The sequence below is a fragment of the Aphelocoma coerulescens genome, chromosome 1A (assembly GCF_041296385.1).
Source record: "Aphelocoma coerulescens isolate FSJ_1873_10779 chromosome 1A, UR_Acoe_1.0, whole genome shotgun sequence".
NCBI lineage: Eukaryota > Metazoa > Chordata > Aves > Passeriformes > Corvidae > Aphelocoma > Aphelocoma coerulescens.
The window spans coordinates 29,391,391-29,412,524 of NC_091014.1; the positions used below are offsets into that span (position 1 = coordinate 29,391,391).

A 21,134-nucleotide genomic window follows, 5' to 3' on the forward strand; every position below is an offset into this window, starting at 1 on the left:
CAGAGGACCCACACTGGAGCAGTCTGCTCCTGAAAGACTGACCCTGTGGAAGGGACCCTTGCTGGAGCAGTTTGTGAAAATTACAGCCTGTGGGAAGGACTAGCACTGGAGAAACTCGTGGAAGACTGTCTCCTGTGGGAGGGATCACATGCTGGAGCAGGGGAAGAGTTGAGAAGTCCTCCCACTGAGGAAGAAGGGGCAGCAGAGACAGTATGTGTTGAACTGACTGCAGGTCCCATTTGCCCCCCTGCTCTGCTGTATGGGGAGAAGGGAGAGAATTTGGGAATGAAGTTGAGCCCAGAAAGAAGGAAAGGGTGGGAGGAAAGTTTTAAGACTTGATTTTATTTCTCATTACCCTACTCTGATTTGATTGGCAACAAATTCAACTAATTTCCCCAAGCCAAGTCTGTTCTGCCCATAATGGTAAATGGTGAGTGATCTCTCCCTGTCATTATGTCAATTCACAAGCCCTTTGCTCTATTTTCTCTCCCCTGACCAGCTGAGGAAGGGAGTGACAGAGTGACTTTGGTGGGCACCTACCATCCACACAGGGATGCTCTGGGAGATGTAGAGAATTTAACCTGTTCAATTTATAAAAAATACATGATAAAAATTACAACATGTAAGGAATATAAATTTTCCTTTGGAGAATAAAATGCAAGGTAAGAAAATGAATTTTACTTCTTTATTTGTGAGGAAAAACAGAAAAAGACAACTGAGATCTGAAACTACAAGTGTGACATGACCCTCCTAACCCTCTTGGTAAGGCCTCCATTGTTCCACCTGAGCACACAGCACATCCATCCTGTCTTGTCATTGTCACCTCAAGTTTCGGCAACCCCATTAAAAGAGTGTTTCAGACAGGTCATGCAGGCAGGAATCTCAGGGCCTGCTGCTGCTCTGAAGCCTGGCTGGGGAAGACCAAGCCGCTCCCTAACCGTGTCCAACCCATGGCAAACATGTTTGTCATTGTTCCCCAAGCATGAAGCAGGAGATGTGGGGGCATAGTCCCGAGGCACCTGCACTGAGTAGCTGCAGAGGCTGGGCAGGGGCCCTTCTCCTCTTCCCAGCCCCTTGCTCCCAGTGCCTCCCCAGGGTGCAGCACCAAGAGCCCAGTGCTGCCAGCAGCGTGGGGCACAACCTGCTCTGCTGTGCCCGACCTGAAAGCCAAACATGTCCTGGGCTGCACCAAAAACAGCATGGGCAGCAGCACGAGGGAGGGGATTCTGCCCCTCTGCTCTGGTGAGACCCCACCTGCAGTGCCACATCCTGCTCTGGGGTCCTCAACATAAGAAGGACATGAACCTCTTGGAGCAATGCCAGAGGAAGGCCATGAAGCTGGTAAGGGACCCGCAGCACCTCCCCTGTGAAGGCCGGCTGAGAAAGCAGGGGCTGTTCAGCATGGAGATGGCTGTGTGGAGACCTCAAAGCACCTTCCAGACCTGAAAGGGACCTACACGGAAGCCAGACAGAACAGGAAGTGTAGTGACAGGACAGTGAATAATGGGTACAAACTGAAAGATGGGAAATTTAGGTTAGATATTAGAAAAAAATGCTTTACTATGAGGGTGGCAAGGCACCAGAACAGGCTGCCCAGGGGTGTGAATGCCCTGACCCTGACCCTGACCCTGACAGTGCTCAAAGCCCGGCTGGATGGGGTTTCGAGCAGCCTGGTCTGGTCTGTGGGAGGGAAGTTGGGACCGGATAACCAGTCCTGTCCGTTCCAAGCCCTCCGCCCTCGGCAACCTCGTCAGCGCCCAAGGAGACCGAGGGGCACCGCCCCGCCCCTGCCGCGTGCCGCGCCGCACGTCGCCACCCGCGCGCAGGCGCAGCAGCCCCGCCCCGCCCCGGCCATGACCCCGCCCCGCCCCGCGAGCCGTCGCGCCACCGTCTCGCGTCACCCACTCTCCCCCTCGCCCGCCCCCGGCGGCGGCCCGTGGGGCGCTGTCGCGCGCCCCAGCTGTTTCCGGCGCGCGGGGCGTGCGCAGGCGCAGTGCCGCGGCCGCGCGCCGCGGGTGTTGTCGTGCCGGGTCCCGCCGCCTCCCGCCCGCTCCGCCAGGGCGGCACCGCTCGTGAGGGCGCGGCCCCTGCCTGGCGCTCGGTGGCGGCCTGGGGAGAGGGGGGAGGCGGGAGCGACTGTCCAGCAGGTACCGCCGCCAGGACGGGCTGCGTCGCCACCGGCTCGTGGGGGAATATGAGGACGGGGTGGGGGGGGGGGGGGGCACGATGAGCGCGTGCGGGGCACGCGGGGCTCGCTCGCGTAACCGGAGGTGGGTCGGGGACAGCGGGGCCGGGACTCGGTGCTTGTTTACGCGGCCGCTCTCGGCAGCGTTTCTGGGAAATGGCGCAAGGCAGGAACAGCGCCCGCGCCTGCCCCCCGGGCAGGAGGCGCCCCCGTGCCTATATAGCCCGGCCCGGCCGTGGAGCCCGCAGCCCGGCTGCGCGGCGCTCACCCAGCGGGACAGGCGCAGCGCAGGCAGAGGAGACTGTAAGTAACGATGGCGCTGCCAGCGCTGGTGTCACCTCTGCTGTCACTGCGGAGTCGGCCTGCGCAGGAGTTGGCCTGTGTGCCTGCGGCATTTGTCACAGGCGCTGGAGAAGCCTAGGCTTGCTTTTTCAGCAAATAATGGATTTGCGCCTGCGGTATCAGCACGACTCTGGTGTGCTGTGTAAAACGCTGCTCCACCAGTTGCATCTTTTTTTGCAGAGTAAGGATTATATACTGCCCTTGGCTCTTAGGATGGGCACGTTTCGTTGAACTTTGCTCAGAGTATTGGTGTCACTTCTTCCCTGTGAGGAATTCTGCAGAAGGGTGGTAATATGGACATTTGAAACGTTGTGTCTGCACAAGATAGTTTGCTGAAGAAACAGCAATCAACTTTCTATATGCCACTAAGTGCTTTTGAGAAGAGTCACATACTGCTCAAGATGAGCTGAAATTGGCCTTTTGGGAGTAGCATGTTGTAATGCTGGGGTGACGCTACCAGGTGTCCTGAGCAGTAGATATGCCCATGAGATTATTTGACTTGATTTGAATGTTTATCTGTCTTTACCAAAAGGATACATAAGCTTCATCTGTTTTAAACAACTCCGTGATTATAGTTTAACTTGTTTCTGGTTTGGGGTTTCCATTGTTGGTTTTTGTTTGTTTGTTTGTTTTCTTTTTCAGGCAACACTACATTACGGGACTTACTTATTGACATATATCTTTTGGAATGAAGTAGAAAGCAACACAGAAAAGGTGCAATTATTTATAAGTAATGACAGTTCATTTATCCTTGGACGCATATTTGTTCCTTTTGATTAACCCAAAAAATCTTTGGTGGAAGCAAAGAAACAAATACCTGTGTTTCTGTAGACCTAAAGCCTGCTGGAGGATAAATCATGCTGCACACCTGAGAGTTTTTCATACAAGTGAGCCTTGGTGTAAGTGGGCCAGAAGCAGAACATTTTGGTATAACAAGTACATTTATAGCCATGAGTTTTTATACTACAGAGTTTCCAAACTTTTAACTTCTTCTTCTAAAGGACTTACAAGGGTGAGCATTCGCATGTCACGAATTAAGAATACTATAGAGTCTGTTTCAAAGGCAGTGTCTGGCACCCACAGTGAACTGGTGTCACGGATAGCTCGATTAAAGTCCCACTCAGGTACTTTGGGTAAAGCAAATAAAAGCAGTGCAGATGCAAGTAACATCAACGCAAATCTAGAAAATGATAAACAAGTCACAGATGTCAGAACTCAGGACAATTGCAACAGAGGCCCAGCTGCAAAGAATTCCACTTGTGCAAGTGAAAACTTGGAATCTGTGTTAGTAAGTTCAAGTGGCACTTGTCAAGATACTCCAGAAGTTTCAGCATCTACTAAAAATCACCTTTTTCATATAAGCTACTTTTCTACAAATTTTGGAGAGACTTACAACTTCATAGCTGATCATATCAACTCTTACTTTCATAATTCTGTTATGGAACAAGAAAGAAAAAGGAGTGCTTTATTAAAGGACTCTGAAGAGAGGAATAAGCTTGATTCATCAGCAAGTACTGTAACACGCGAAGAAAAGAGAGTGGATTCAGCAGGTACTTTAGCTCCTGAAGCAGAGGCTCTGGGTACTGAAAAGACAAATACTGCTCTCCCAGTTTCCACTAAAAAAAGTATTGCAAACTTTCTTTCGTATCCCAGTAACAGCGTACAAGCTTTTGTAGACAGCTATATTGGTGGGCTGGTTCCAAAGTTAAGATCTGATACAAAAGTTGTTTCACCAGAAAAGAGTAAACAGCAAGAACAAGAAGTGTCTGAGAAGAGTGATGAGGACAAAGCAAAAGAGGCCAAGACTGCAGAAGAGAGGGAAAAGCATCTGTCTCTTCAGAGAGAAAAGGCAAGTCTGTGTTTAGTGTTAATTTACGTATTATTTCTATGTATATTTTATACAAGTGTATATATATGCCACACTAGTGTATATACCTATATGTAAGCATAGAAATGCACACATATTTACTTACACAAATAAGTATATACCTGTGTATATACTTACATTCATATGTACACATACTTCTACTTATATCTAAGTACTTGTACTTCGTATAAGTATGTATGTGTTGTCCCTGCGCACAGCAGGGAAGTTGGAACTAGATGATCTTTAAGGCATCTTCCAACCCAAACTGTTCTCTTATTCATTCTGTGTACTTTGATAAGTAAATAAATATGTAAAACTATATATATTTTATATATACATGCATACTATATGTAAACTTATAAATACATATATGTACTTAGAAGTAGGTATAGATACATCTGTGTATAAGCATTAAATGTTTTATGTAAGTATGGATATGTTTATGTAAGTTTATATATAAAGTGTGTGTGCATATATGTATACACACACCTCTGTGTGTGTTGTAGGTACATATATTTAGTTCATATATACACAGAGTCCATAGATACAGTCAGATCTAGTTGTGCTTTTTTTTTGTAGTTATAGTAATTTTACAGTTCACGTTTTGTTAATGTTTAAATACTAGAGAGTTGCCTGAAAATTCATCTGAATACATACTGACATGTTTGTTTGGTGTATTCTTGTTGTGAGCTGCCTTTATTTAGTTTTCTAGTAAACAAAGAATCAAAAGGTTTTTGTTGGTGGTTTAAGCAGTGCTTACTTGGAAACTGTAGGAGATCTCTAGTACAACATGCTGTTCATTGCTTCAGAGAAATCTTAAAATAACATGTTGAAATTAGTCTTGAAAAATTTTACACATTTCTTAGAGTAATTTTATGTTGTCTGTTTGTCTTCTTTAGATCATTGCAAGAGTTAGTATTGATAACAGGACTCGAGCTTTAGTTCAAGCCCTACGGAGATCCACAAATCCAAGAGTCTGCATCAACAGGGTTGAAGAACTGACCTATCATCTTCTAGAATTTCCAGAGAGCAGAGGAGTTGCAATTAAGGTGCAAATAGCTTTTATGCTTAGATAAAAAAAAAATCAGACAGATGATTGATACAGAATAACATAAAACCTCATTCTGTGCTTTTGTGGACTAGTCATATTTCCTGTTTGTAAAGATTATAATTTGAGTGTCTCTTTTTATAACTTTGTAGCTGATTCAAGCAGATTCATATGCAAACTACTGGGAGTTTAGCTAAAGGCTCTTAAGATTGCAGTGTTTAATTTAGAAGCATACGACATGGTCATGTGGATAGGTAGTATAGTTTTTTCCAGTGGTAGATAAAGGTCGTACATTGTGTCCTCTGTGGCAGTTGACCAGATGGGAATGTGCTGTACAGTTGATCTGTATATGCACAGTACTTTCTATGCTTGTTTATATGCTTTCTTCGAGGAGAGGTGGCAAGAGAACCATCAAATAAATTCATGTAATCTAGTCCTACTTGTGTCCTTCCCTGCATTGACAGGGCAGGAGGGGGGTGGTAGACTATTCTAGAAGTACTAGCTAAATCACTGCATTTGTCAACCTCTTGCCTTTTTCCAAAAGATGCGACAAACGTTTGATACAGATTGTAGAATTTCTGGAAAAGTACCCTTTGGGAATGGAGTGCAGGCCAGATGAATCATCTGGTAGGGTATAGGTCAGGCGTTCACATAAATATATGTGAAAGAGTGTATATATATTATGAAAGAGTGTAAATATATTATGAAAGAGTGTATTCACTACTCCCATTTTGATTGTAATGCTGTATATCTTTGTGGTAAAGTACATTTAAAAAATACTCAGCGTTTAATTTTTGTTTTGATATTAGTGTACTTAGAAGGCATTTCTTGTTTTGAAGCAGTGGGATACTAAGCAAATCTGGGGTTTTGCCTATACTTTGGTGCTTCATACTTGAGTCTACACTTGGCTGATGTGATACTAAGTCAATAAAACTAAACTGGTAAATGTAGCTTTCCTAGCTATTCAAAAGATTTATGTATCATCTTGATTGCTTAATTCTGATAGGTAGTTACTATAGCAGTGAGGTGTGTACAACATAATATTGACATCCATTCTTTCCCTTGTTAGAGAAAGACGTGGGTAAATACAGATTTAAAGTAGTTTTCTTCCAATTTTAACTAATATATTACTTCTATACTTAAATGCCACACTAGTAAATTTAAGAATGGATTCTTTTGGTCTAAACATATGGTTAGATTAAAATATCCTTGTATTTATCAATAGGAAAAATTAATCCCATGCCTGCTGCGACTGAGACAGGCTAATGATGAAAGTCTTCAGGCTGCTGTTAGAGAAACTTTAGCTCTGATTGGATATACAGACCCTGTGAAAGGTTGGGGAATTCGAGTCCTCACCATTGATGGAGGAGGAACAAGGTAAAACTTCTGGGGTATGCTTGTAGCCTTTTTCATACTGTAACTGGAAATAAAATTTCATTCTCTCTTTGATAGAGAAATACACAGAGGCAATTTATGAGTTGCATTTCCGTTACATTTGACTATCTAAGTGATGGGTATTGTTTTTGTATGCATTTCTGCTTGAATGGTGTTTGTTTTGGTGCTCATTTTGCCATGCGCAGTCATCTTGCTCTATCCCAACAGAGTTCACACTGCTGCATGCCAGATACTGTTTCATGCTAGAGAAGCACAAATCTAATGGTCTCTAATGCATCTCTCCCATTATTTCAGACACATTAAATTGAGGCCAAGCAAACCCCCCACTAGAAAATACTACACCCCAGGGGGCATTATATAGCCTTCTTAAGACCAAAATTTAAGTGCTGTGTGGTGAGGATGCAGCTAAAGTCTATCCTGAGTCTACATCCACTGAAGTTGATCACCCCTCAGCCTTTGCTGTAAAACAGTATGGCTATAGCTGTTTAATATTATTTTTCGTATACCTGAGTATGTCATTTGTATTCAATATTCATCATTCTATTTTATCTGTGTTCTGCTGCTCTTTTATTTCCTGAAATATTCAGGATTCTTACTGTTGCAGTTATTCAATTATAATGAGCTATAATGAAGCCAAGGTGATTGAAAAATTATTAAACTGTGTGAGATAAGACTGCCATTGTATGTGAAGGGGATTTTTGTGTTTCAGGGGTTTAGTTGCACTTCAGACTCTACGGAAACTAGAAGAATTAACTGGAAAGCCAGTTCATCAACTTTTTGACTACATCTGTGGCGTAAGCACAGGTAATTATTAAGCCACAAGGTGGAGTTTTGCTATCAATATAGTAAAAGAACATCTGAGAATAAATGTAGATTTTGCAGTTTCTGACTTAGAGTGTAAGCTATGGAAATATAGTTGTGATTTCTAGTCTTACTTTTTGCTTCTGAGTAAGAACTTCGGGCAGTTCATGATAAACTTTTGGCCGCAAACTGATTTGTCATTTTTTGAATTTACGTGAGATCTTCAACTTGCGCACAGAAACAGTTATCTTAGATATTTCTGGAGCTTTACAGACTGCTAAGGTTATATCCCTCAGAAATTGGTACTAGGTCAGTCATGCTTCATTTATTAAGGTAACAGCAATGTTTCATCTGTATTAATTACCTGCCAGAAGGACAGCATGTGCCTGTAGCAAGATCTTGAATGATCTAAATTAGAGGAAGTGGTCAGTGCTGTGGTGCCATATTGGCCTGTACTGGCTGGAGAAATGGCTTGGCAGGTTCAGTAAAGCCAAATACGAAGCCCTCTGTCTGAGGTGGGCTGATGGGCTAGAAACCAGCTTCGCAGAAAAGGACCTGGTCTTGTTTGGAACAAGTTGGATGTGAATCATCAGTGTACTCTAGAGCAAAGAAAGCTGACTACTGTGGCTTACATAGACAAGAACGTACCCAGCAATTTAAAGGCTCTCTGTTTGGCCACAAATGTCTTGTTATAGGCTCCTCTAAAAACCCTTAATCTTTTGGGTCTGTTTTTGTACATACTGGATGAGTCTGGCAGAGAGCCAAGTAGTCAATCAGGGGACTGGAGCTCATGACATGCAAAGGAGAGAGTGCAAAAACTGGGTTTATTTGGCCTTGAGAAGAGAAGGCTAAGAGTAGGCCTTTATCCTGGTTCAGCTAATGGGAAAATAAAGAAAAGATGGATCTAGAATCATTTTGAAGGTGCACAGTGACAGGAGAAAAGCCAACAGACAAGCTGGAGTATGGGAGCTTATAATTAGATATGGGATCATGTTTTTTTCTTGCAGGGATGGTCAGATACTGGAAGGAGTTGCCTGCACAAGCTGTGTAATCTCCATCCATGGAGATACTCAAAATTTGGCTGAACAAGTCCTGAGTAACCTTTTCTAATTATACCTGTTGGGACAGGAGGTTGGACTAGATAATTGTTGCAGTAATGTCTACAGGTCCCTCCCAGACTTAATTACTCTTGTGACTCAGTGATAAGTTACTCCTCCCTGGAAAGTAGGAAATTCCAAAGCATAAATTTCTCCTTAAAAGACAATAATCTCCTTCAGAAATTGTTACACCAGTAGCAGCAGAATTATGTTTTCTACCGTAGGAGATTTGCTGTAGTTCACTAGCTCAGTTTCCTTTGGAAGCCCACATTCTTCAATTTTTTGCTATACTTATATTCTTTACAGTTTAATTCAGAAATTATATTAAATACAGATTACCATGAGTAAAGTGTGTTCCAAGAGATTTGCTTAATAGACTCAAAGTAGCGGAGGAGAATGTTTAGGTCTCCTAGGCAGAATTTGTTTGTAGGCACAATATAGTTCCCTGCTTGACATTTTTAATAGTCTTCCAAGTAAATCTTTTGTTAGTTAATTTAGCAGTAAGTGGTTGGTTGTTTGGAAGTTGGTTTCCCTGCTAAACACTTCTCCAGTGTCATCTTTAAGGATAATAAAGGTAGATAGAGAGGCCTCTTGGATAGAGGCCTAGTGTTCTTAATTTACTCCCACTACCATCACTAGAACTAACTTTGTTTTTAATTCTTCCTTAAATTTTGGGATGTATGACTGCTAGTAAGTACTTGGCATATTCTTTTTAATTTTTTTTATACAATTAAGCTTTTGTCTGCAGTTGTCCAGCTTGCAATAATAAATGAAAAGGCGTGGCTGGGTGAGGTTGTGCATGTCTGCCAGCACTGCTGGCAGTTCTGTTTGTATTGACAGTACCTATACTGATAGTCTTGCAGCTGAATGAATTGTGCTTTACAAGAGTGGTGGATTTAATGATAGGAAGGATGCTCTTATGCACTGCACTTCTCTTTTCTGCTGCACTTTTTGTATTTCATACTACTGTTCAGCTGTTTTGCCTTTGAAGTTTATAAATACCCTTGCTGTGAATTCAGCATCACTGTCTTTGTAGTTATCTTCCCTGTACTTCTCTTCATTGGGGGGTCAGAGGGTGTAAATACAGGCAGTCACAGAGAAAAATCATTGCAATGATGCTGTAATAGGCCCTGCATACTTTGAATCTGCTCACCAGAATAGCAAATGTGTGATCTTGTAGAACTGGTGCTGGAGAGTTTAGAGGAAGAGAATGTGGCAGAGAATTTGCATGACCTGGGAAAACAGTGTTTCTCTGCTGCTACCTGTTAAGTCTGTTGAATACAGGCATCTGATGATTTGGCACTTGAGAAAGTTTCTCTTGATGAAACTCTGTGTCAAATAGGCCCAGGTTGCCTTAAGCATGTGTGCTACCTTTTAAAAAACTGGGACCATCAATCCACTGATGCTCAGCTATCATGGGGGTGGGGATTGTGAGAGTGAAAAAGGGCTTGGAAGTCATGTGTCTTTTAAGGCCACCTGTAACTTCCTGCATGCAGTTTTTTCTGCACATGCATTATATTCTTACTCTATTTCAAGAACTGGCACCTTTTAAAATTAATTTTATTCAATCCTATGGCATTTATTTTCAGATTGAAAAAATCATGTGTCCTAGTTATTCCTAATGCTTAGTTACACATTCTCATAGTATGGCACAACTAGATTTAAAGGTTATGTGTGTTCCTTTTGGTTTAATATATCTAAGAATTGTGGTAGTGTATTAATTGTATTTTTCCACAGTCCTTTTAGTGGTATTTAGCAGCAATGCTTTTTGAATGCTGTTATTTTGTTCCTACAAGGGTAGGTCATAATTTTTGTTAGGCACACACTAGATGGCAGCATGTATGCAACTAATTATAAATGGTTGCAACCAAATGTAATCCAAACTACTGAAATCTCCTTTATTTTTTCAGAATTTTCCTAGAATATTTCTCTACTGACTTAAGAATTTGAAAGGTAGCAAATAATGCTCCACATAATTTTTTAATACCACAGCATGGATTTCTCTTATTTGTTTCTCTTTGCAAGTAAAGTAGTAAAGGATTTCATTTGCTTTCTGCCATATACTTGTTGTAATCTGCAAAATGAAATAATGTAATTTTTCAACTTCTTGTATTTCTGTTTTTGAAAATAGGCTTTTCCTATCTTGTATATATTCTTTTAAAACATGGTTTGTCATGTCTGAGCAGGAATTTAGTGATATAAATGTCAATTGGTCTTCCTGTTTCAAGACACATATTCTTCTAACCTATGAACTATGTTAACTGGTAATCCATTTTTGCAATCTTACTCCAGGATACATTTTACATTGCAAAATATTTGTTTTTTTCAGGAGCTATATTAGCTTTTATGCTGGGGTTGTTCCATATCCCCCTGGATGATTGTGAAGAACTGTACCATAAATTAGGATCAGATGTTTTTAAGCAGAATGTCATTGTTGGAACAGTCAAAATGGGCTGGAACCACGCCTTTTATGACAGTGATATATGGGAAAAAATGCTCAAGTAAGTAAAAGATGATAAGGTGAAAAACAGTGCAATGTCTGAGTGCATTTGGTTTTGTTATTGCTTTACTGGTGTGCAGATTCTTAAAACAACTAGAAAGGATTAACATATACTCTCATTCTTTTGAAATAGCTGTTTTCATATTTACCAAAACATTGAAAGCTTTTAATGTAATGAGTTAGGTTTCTGGGAAATAAAGTAAGCTTACTGCACTGATTTCTGATTACATTCCTGTATGCTTGCCAGGTCTGCTTGATCTGATTCATTACAGATCTGCTACAAATTTTACTAGCCACCTGCTGTGCCTTTTTTCTTAAAGGAGATTGGTGAGAAATGAAATAATGTGCTGCAGTAGGGATTTTTAATGTTTGCTGCTATATTGAAGGGCTTTGTCCATTGCCACTTTCTTTGAAAGGGAAATGAGCTGTAAGGGTTGCAATGAAAAATTATCCGCAGTGTCGGAGTTGCCTGTGAAGTGTATTCACATGCATTAATGGCTACTTGGGAAACGCCACTAGAAAGAATTACTGTATTACAGGTTTTATTTCTTAGTTTTATACATCTGTGTTTGTATCGATAGTTCAATTGTCTATAATTTTTAGCAAACTAGTGTCATAGTTTCCCACCTAGTGTAAGTTGACCCTGTCACCAAAAGAACCGGAAGAATCTTTTCTGAGAGCAAATGTAAAATGGTAAAAGATTCCTTCTGATAAGTAATAACAAGTTCCTTTGAGAATGCGATTACTGTGTTTTATGGAATTAAAAGAGTTTTTCATGACATAATAGTGGGAATACCAGTGCTGTCTGAATTTTAAGCATCTTGCTTCTTTGATGGAGAGAAAACTTCTAGGCACTTCTTCTCTGTGCTCTTGCATATTTTCAGAAATAAATACGTTTATCAAATTAATACAATAAACTTTTCTTCTCAGATATCTGAAAGTCTTTTTTTAGAAATTAGATTTTTCTGTCTTCTCATTTCCTTCCCCACCCAATTAAAAGAAGTCTCGTGAAAATCCCAATAACTTCATGTGAAAGTATTTTGCATGCCTTTAATTAAAATACTATTGTTTTTTGCAGCTACATGTAGCACATGAGGGAGGTAAAGAGCTCTACTCCCGTGCAATCGACAAAAGCAGGCAATTAATACATTATCCATAGAGTAAATTAAAAATTAAATGTGCTGATCAACAAATGACTTCTTGGTGACATGCGATGTTGAAGGGAGATGCTGTGCCTGCACAGCGTTTTGTTGAAGGGATTCGCTGAGGCTTCACTGTGGTGTGGTGGCCTAGAGCTTAGAGGGAAATTCTAAGGTTATATCTTTATAGCAATATTGAGGGTCAGGTCTAACATTGTCATAGCATGGGGAAACTGCTTTATGTTCTTTTTTGAATTTAAAAGCTGTACTTGTGCTGTGTGTGTTTTTGTAGTTTAAATGGTAACTTGTCAGCCTTGCTTGAAATAGAGACAATCCATTGACAACGTAGAGATATATGTAATACATGTTTAGTCCTACCACAGTTTCAGTGGTGGTATTTTCTGTCAGAAGGTATTCTTACTCAAAATAACTAAGGTGATGTTTCATCAGGCTAACGTTGCATGCGTTCATGGGGTATGCTATAAAATGCATTTCAGAAAATGACTACTAATTTTGGTTAACTGATGTTTTATCCAGAGTGCTTTAGGGAATTTGTTTCATGTGCTCTGTATATGTCTGTTTTAACTCCTCTTATGTATTTATTGAGTTGCAGTTTGAGGACTGGTTTTAATCATTTATGTTATGCAGAAGATTTTACTTACAACATATCAGTCTATGTAATGGTATATTGAATTGCATTTTTAAGAACCTGACTTATAGTTCCAACTTCTCTGTTTTCTTTTGACTGTTGTTGACATATACAATTTTCTTCTTGCATGCTGTCTTAAGAACTGGAGAAATTTGGTGAGCAGCTAGGGGTTTTCACAAGCTAGCTAAAATCTCATGTTGGGAATTTATAGTCTTGAGAAGCAATCAGTCACTGTATGGAGCATTAGATAAAAATTACATGTTCTCTTTTGGTAGGAAAATGGATAATGCATGTGTTTGGGAATACAAGTAATAATACTTCAGTATTTGTTTTGCAGATTGAAATATAAATTGACACTGCTCTCTAGTGACTAGATGGGTGACACCTTCCATACCAGCACATGGTATAAAAGTCTCTCCTGTAGGTTTGGTAAAGATGTCATAGTTTCGTGATACTACTGTTGTTGTTAGGAGAGGGTAAAAGTTACAGTTTTGCCTTTTGCATTGAATGCTTTTTCTCCAGAGTGTTTGCATCACTGCTGTAGCCCATTAGAATGTTTCTTCCAGCATATGGTTGGCAATATGTTCTTCATAGCATTATTGAAATAAGTGTTGCAATATTAGTGACTTGAAGCAATGAAAGAGCAATGTTTGTGAAAGAGACTTGTTGTTTAAGTAGGTCATGTCTAGAGGACATAGGTCACCGACAGACACAAACAAAGTAGATAAATGGAAAAATAGGATGGCAAAAGAAATTATGTGTAAAGTAATAACCAATGAGTGGAAAAATGTAAAGTGCTTACAGGATTTAAAGTAACTTTAATATCAAAAGTGATTTGGTGTTGTCATGGACAGTTCAATGAAACATCTGTATGATTATGGTCAAACAAGATGATTCAGTGTGTGACATTTGGGATTGAAAATACTATAATGCCATTATATTAATTCACAATACAGTTTCATTTAAAATATTATTTACAGTCCTGGTTATCCCACTTTAGAGAATATTTCTGTTGCAAGATTGGGGAAAAGTAGCCAGTGATGTAAAGACAACACACATTAGAAGTCTTTGTCATTAACAAAAGCAAACAAGTTGAAGTGGTAATTTGAGATAGTAAGGCATCTTGAGAATTACCAGTTCCTTCTTTTCTTTGGTAACAGGGGACTGTTCAATAAAATTAAAATTAGAAGGCTTTATTTTTTAACACAGTATGTGAATAAACCGTGGAATTACTTCTGCTGTGACTTCATAAAAAAAACTGAACAGTGAGCGAAATACATTTATGTAATATGCAATTACAGTATTAATGCTAGCAACAGAACTAAAATAAATGTGGAGGTGATATTAAACTTTACTTCTTAGGCCATAATGTCTAAAGTTGCATAGTAGTTTAAGGGATTTCTTGTACCTACTCTGAAGTACCAGTTTCTGGCCTTCATAAAAAACAAGATGTGATGAGATGGTTATTAAGTTTGATGGTTCCTGTAATTAAGCAGAGGATATTGCTTATGCATTTTTTTAATCTTTGCATGCAGGGTCTGGGAAAAAATACCTAATACAGACATTTCACAAGTAGATGAAAGTGATGCAAATCAGTAGATGTCTTTGATATCTCATCTCCGTCAGTCTCATTTCTTTTATTCCTACTTCATGGTTCTGTGTGCCTTCGCCTCCTTCTGTAATCAGTTAGTGAGTCCAGATGGCACTCTTCCCCTTCTGGCTGGTGATTCTGAGACTGGAATCAATGCAAAAATAAAATAAAACAGTGCTACTGGTACAAGAATTGTGTCAGCAGGCGTTTTCCATCATAGGACTGGAACTTGTCTCCCTTACTTCCTCCCTGTCAAGGACATGTATACAGCCATCCTTCAAGCACAAATACCCAGTAGAAGAGCAGCAAATTGTCCTAACTGCACATACATGCTGCTGTGACCCATCCCACTGCGGGGCTGGGGCAGTGTGATGCCAATCAATCCCAGCCCACCCCCTGGATCGAGTTTCCCAAAGAGGCAGGCTCCGAGGGTGGGTCGAGGGGCGGCTCAGAAGCCTCAGCCGCACCCCCTGGGCGGTGCCCGGGTCCAAGCCGCCTCCCCCGGTTCGGGAAAATTCCCGGTTACTCGGTTGTTCACTGGTTCTCTGTTATAACCCCCGCCTCTCGGTTTCCCCCAGTGGTTCTTGTTAAATTGTATCCTCCCCCTGGCGTGTAACTCATTGGTTGTTTTCCCCTTTCACCGGGGTTTTAAAACTCTCCGTAACACTGAGGACAAGCCTCGGGGGAGGATCCCATCGCGTTCCATCCCTTCCGAGCTTGTTCGGGTTGTGAAACTTCTAACAATAAACCTGTTAGGAGGCAGACCAGAACAGCCTCTCTCTTCCTTTGTCTCTGAGCTAACGTGAGCCGATCCCATCGGCTCCTGCCGTGTTCCCTCTGCAGAGAAGCCAGCGAGCTGGCTCAGCCAGCAGCTCTTTTCCTGATGCCGAAGTCGCTTCAGCGATGCACAGAAGTAACGCAGCTGGACCCTCTCTGACCTGGGGCACGCCAGAGCTCGTGCCTCCAGCACAAGTACTGCGTTACATACAGCCTACTGTCTGCATGGAGGACTGCTGCTGCAGTTGACTTTAAAGCTTCTTTTGTTTTCTGACCTGAGTAGGTCGATAAAGGTGTTGTTTTTAACAGTGGAACTGCTACTACCTCCTGTCATGGGTGCAAGCTGTAGATGGATGATCTCGTAACAACACCACGTGGAATATCCTTACTTTAAAAGTGTGGCAGTATGGAAAACTGTCATTGCACAATAAGGCAGATGTACCACCAGTGTTTGGGTGGGCTCTCTTCTAGGGGAGGAAGAAAGCTTGCTGATTTAATGGAAAGCCTGTTTGGAAACATTATGGGTGACCACCCATTCTGCAGGAGTTTTATACCTTAATTGTAAGCAAATCAAAGTTGAAATAGATGATGAGGTTATTATTGGCTAGTATGGTAATTTGTTCCAGTCTTCCCTACTGTGCAGAAGGGCTGCCTTCTGGTTAGCAACAGGAATACTGACCCTGATGCCGATGAGAAATTACAATGCTGACCATTAGTGTGATTTATAAAAATGTATTCATGTGAAAGAATTTTGCCTCAAAAAGGGATGGTAAATGCATATTGGATTACTTTTATGGAAGATTACATGTAGATGTTGTAACTTTCTTCTAAATCATATGGAATGCCATCTTTCTCTCTTTAGCTTTTGTTTCTGTAACTACAGAAGAGTGATTTTTCATTACTGTAGAACCACTTAATAAGGATGTTGGTTTTTTGATTCCTAAATGTAGCAAAGTATTTTGTGTAACTATGTAGTTGAGTAATCCTTATGATTTATGGTTACGTATGTGAACTGCGTAACTTGAATCAAGACCTCTTCAGTCACTGTTCAGACTTATTTCCAACAGACCAGAAGGTTTGAAATGTCAGTCCATTGAAGTCAATTGTAGAAATCTGATTGTTAAGCCTTGCATCTTTTAAATGTGAAGGTCTCGGAAATAAGGATGATAAAAATGTACGTCTTGTTCATGCTTAACTGATGGAGCATTTTCAATTTTTTACATTTTTTTGTAGAGAAAAAATGGGCTCAAATCTTATGATTGAAACAGCAAGAAAGTCCAAATGTCCAAAGGTAAGTACAGTTTTCTAAGGTAAATATTAATTGTATTTCACAAGTATTTTTAAGAGTTCTGAGTAAATTCTATATCTAGAAGAATATTGTATAGACAGCATGAACATTGAAGTGCTCTTCAGGCTTCCATATGTGATAACCCATGCTTTTAAAGGATAAAAATTAATTAGATTCTTAAATTTCTGCAGCGATTTCTCATAATTGTACTACTTCTGGTTGGAATGTATTGCAGAGATGTTAAAAAACTTGTAAGCATAGAAATACTGGGTCAGCATTTTGGGGTTGTGCAAAGCTCGTGTTTTTCATGTAAGAATTCTAGTGCTTGGAGATCCTGTCACATCAGCTGTGATCTGTGTTACTGTATTGCGAGAGGACAAGGTTTCTTCTCACTTTGTTTGGAGTACCTGGTTTTCTCCAGTCACATTCTTAGGCCCCAAGATCTCTTCCTGTATGATAGAAAAGACACCAAGTCATGGAAGGGGTGTTACATACAGCAGCAGCACGAGAGTGAAAGATGAGAAAGCATGGGTATTTTATTTTTGGTGAAGGATAGGGTGTGAAGAAAGAAGAGAAATATAATAGGATGTATTTCAGAACAATCTGTAATTAACAGGTGTTTTGGTGTCATAGCACTATATTCAATGCTTTACTGTTAAATGGAAGATATTCACATTTTTCTAAACTTAGTAACATGTGCCTTACTGACTGCATTCCTAGTCCATGTCTAAAACAAGGACATGAAAAGGCTGGTGTGGTATGTTGCTTTCTGAGAGAGAAGCTATCCTATGTTGACTTGAAAGTTATCTTTGAACCGGGATCTTTGGCTTCCTTCCATGTTCTTCAGTAATAAAATGTGAATATAAATAGAGTTGAAACTAGCTGTTCCCAGTAATTGCTTTATAGTGCTGTCAGTGGTGGCACTCTTTACAAGGCACAGCAAATTCAAGAAAAAACATGCAGTTATATGCTCTGCTGCTGTAAAATTCATGGCAAGATGGATTTTTCCAGAAGGTGCTGAGCCCTTTGCAACTTAGACTGTGTCATGGAGTGTACATGGGTATTGCCAAAAATAAAAGCATCCGTTTAATACATTTTCTATTAAATTTTCTGAAGTTATTTTCCTTACTGCTTCTGGTAGTGCTTAGTGCTTAAACCCTCCTTTTGAGAAAAACAGGAAGCTTTTCCTCCATCGAATGAGGGAGTGCGTATCAGGCAGTGTTTTGCTTTTGCATTGTAATGCAGAAGTTATACTTTTGTTTTCTATAAGGATGAATTTACAGTGAATAAAATTATTTAAATTAAGTAGCTGAAGAGTGAAAATGCATACAGTGATATCACAGCATCAGCTGTGCTGTTGAGTAACATTTCATGAAAACACCCTACTCTGTAAAATAGTAAACAAGATAGAATTGAACACCCACTTGGCTGCTAAAGGGTGTTGTTCTGACAGTGCCAGCCAGGCCAGCCAGGCATCCCCTCTAAAGGTCTTGCAGATTCTAACACTCACCCGTAACTACATGTACTTTCTCCTTGTGATCATATCTGTAAAATACATTCTTTTTGCCATTATAGTTGGGTTTTTTTTCAATGGAAATACCATTTTGGCTTTTCACTTAGATGAACATATGTGATTTCTGTTACCGACATTTCGGTATCCTTACAAAAAAAACTTGAAAGACTTAAGTTTGATTCTTGTGCAAGAGAGATTGTTCCTGCAATTCTTTAACTCTGGTTGCGATATTAAGTAATCATTTTCTTGGAGGAAGAAATTGATTGACAGTTCTGACATTCGCATTTAATGGCATTGTTGTATTGCTGGTTACAGACTTCTGAGAATGAAGTACTATTCCTAAAGGAAAAATATTTTAAAATCACATAGTTGACACCAGCATTTTGTTTAAATATCATAGATATTCGTAGAAATGGAATAGCCGGCGGAAACAATTAATTGCAGGTTAAAAATAGCATTTTTTTTTTACACATTTGGGTCTCTTGTTTCTGTTTTACTTTCACTTTTTAAAATTTAGATAGACATTATAAAAATGTTAATAAAAAATGAACCTAGTAAGATTCCAGAGGTGCATTAAAGTATCAATTGAATTTCATATGCTGGGAAGCTTTCGTTCTCATATTACGGTTGTTATTATCCTCTTATATAACTAATTTTGTTCCTCCTCATTTACTAGGTAGCTGCAGTAAGCACCATTGTAAACAGAGGAACACCACTGAAGGCATTTGTGTTTAGAAACTACAACCACTTTCCTGGTGTTAAGTCCCATTATATTGGAGGCTGTCAGTATAAGCTGTGGCAAGCAATTAGAGCATCATCTGCTGCACCAGGTTACTTCCAGGAATATGTTTTGGGTAGCGATCTTCATCAGGTAAGTTGAAATCTTCTCCTTGAGTAAATATTTTCCAATTTTATACCTGAGAAAAAACATAGTCTTAATCTCTGAATCAAAACTAAGCGAATGATTTGGTAGCACAAAGGAAATCTAGGACACATGGGGTAAGAAAGGATATTTTTGGCTTCTATAGCCATTACAGAACTAGAAAGGCTTAAAAATCTTAGTCTTCTCAATGCAAACCTAAGCTCTTCTGCTGTTGCTTTCTTCTCTGTCTGGAAGGAAACCTTATATGAGTTGTAAATTGCCTCTGACTTCTGCTTACAACTGGCATTTCACTGAGCATTATTTCACTAAATAGATGGTGTAATGTAAACATCTATCAATATTGAAAAATGTGAAAAAAATTGGATGTACACTTCAGTGTTCTTTCTCTTAGTGCATAATTTCAGTTTATGGTCTACTTTTTAAATCTTTGCATTGATAGCTTATTCAGCTTTACTCTGGTTCTGGGCTAGTAAGAAGAGTAAGGGATGCCACAGCAGTAAGATAAACTCAGAGGACAACTGCAAAAGAAATTCCCTTGAGGATAAAGCAGTGTCCTATCAACAGTGCATGCTATTTTATTGTATTACAGCCTCTCTTGGTTACCCTGATAAGTAAAGAACAAAGCAAATGAATTTCTTAAGTAGTTTTTTAACCATAGGGTTTTAGTCCTCCAGTGCCCCTGTATTATTCTGCAGTTCTCCAAGTTTTCAAAGAGTACTTCTTGCAGTACATACTAATTTAAAACTATCAGTATTTATTTTAATGAATATCTGATGCAGATCTGTGGCAGAAAAGATGACAAAGGGTGACTGAACCAGAGACCTTCAACAAAGAGAGCATAGGATTGAATCGCTTAAGTTTAATGAAAGCATCTATTACATTTCTGTCGTATTAATTCATATGATGGCATTAGCCTCAAATGCTGGAAGAAGTAGCATATTTTGAGTAATAAGATGTACCTGGATAACATACAGAATTTCTGATGGTGTCCATTGGAAGACTGTGTAATATCTTTATCATTGTAATGTGTTTGAGTAATACTGAAGTTTAAAGGCTAACAGATAAATGAGTATAAGATGAAAGAGAGAAAAATTCATTAGATTCAGAGGTGGTAAAGAGAAGCATTGGTACAAAGAAACAGCTAGAATTTAATCAGAAAAAAGCCAGCCTATTTCCATATTTTGATTCAACATTTATAAGGTGATGAAATAATTCAGCTCTGTAAAAGCTCTGTAGAAATTAAGGGGTGAAGGGGAAGGGCTCCCATGGAGGAGGGGCAGGTTCAAGAGATTCTGAAATTCCTTTCATTTTATTGTTTCCCCTTTTTGTTCAGGACACTCTTCCCCCCCCTCCCTCCCTTATCTGACTGCCCTCCACAACCTTCCCAGTATGGTACATCTTGTTATCCTCAAAACATTTTAATCAACTACTATCTGAAATAAGCAAATAAGTTTTGAGGGTTTTTTAAACCTAAAAGTGGAGTAACACATTGGATTCCAAGCCAAAGCACTGCTTGAAATCCTGAAATGTGTTCATTTTCCATCTGGCCAAGCAAAATTGGGAAGGGAGCTGCTTTGGCCTCAGGAGCTGTTCCAAGCTGCTCCTTAACTGATTGAATAGGTCAGTGTTAATCTATGTGAAGGAGTTTCCTTTCTCTTCTCACCTTTCCACCCCCTCTTTACTTGAATTAAAAGTACATGGAAATTGATCTTTGCTTTTACATGAAAGATAGCTGAATAAACAACATGATTTTTAACTTCTACATGTGCTTTACACAATTCTTTGTCTTAACATCGTTTCTGAATTGTCAGACTAGTGTGAAATGCAGTAAGACCGGTACTTATTTCATCTATGTTCACTTCTAAGTCCAGTTTACCAGACTAGAGATTGTATAATTAGTGTTAATAGAGATTAGATCCAGTATTTTCAGACACACACACAGCTGGAATGAAGTCTGCTTTATTTTTTCCTTGCTCCAGAGTCTGGACAAAGCCCTCCCATCTGATCTTGCAAACCCTGTTTCCCAAGTTCATCATTCTTCTCTCTCTGATGTATTTTA

The 21,134-nt window shown here is 39.9% G+C and overlaps 1 protein-coding gene across 3 annotated transcripts in view; it reads left to right on the plus strand.

Annotated features, from left to right (window-relative positions):
* The first annotated feature begins 1,975 nt into the window (after positions 1-1,975).
* Positions 1,976-21,134, plus strand: part of PNPLA8 (patatin like phospholipase domain containing 8) — a 38,495-nt gene continuing 19,336 nt past the window's right edge. The window contains exons 1-8 of one of the 3 annotated variants that reach the window (XM_068997502.1): positions 1,976-2,147; positions 3,170-4,376; positions 5,294-5,443; positions 6,668-6,819; positions 7,547-7,641; positions 11,065-11,236; positions 16,625-16,682; positions 18,869-19,063. In XM_068997502.1, coding sequence (XP_068853603.1) covers positions 3,261-4,376; positions 5,294-5,443; positions 6,668-6,819; positions 7,547-7,641; positions 11,065-11,236; positions 16,625-16,682; positions 18,869-19,063 — 1,938 coding nt within the window. In that variant the 5' untranslated portion in view covers positions 1,976-2,147; positions 3,170-3,260. Of the gene's footprint in view, positions 2,148-2,391; positions 2,489-2,515; positions 2,709-3,169; positions 4,377-5,293; positions 5,444-6,667; positions 6,820-7,546; positions 7,642-11,064; positions 11,237-16,624; positions 16,683-18,868; positions 19,064-21,134 lie in introns of those variants that run through there. The other 2 variants (XM_068997510.1, XM_068997519.1) reach the window with 2 other exon arrangements.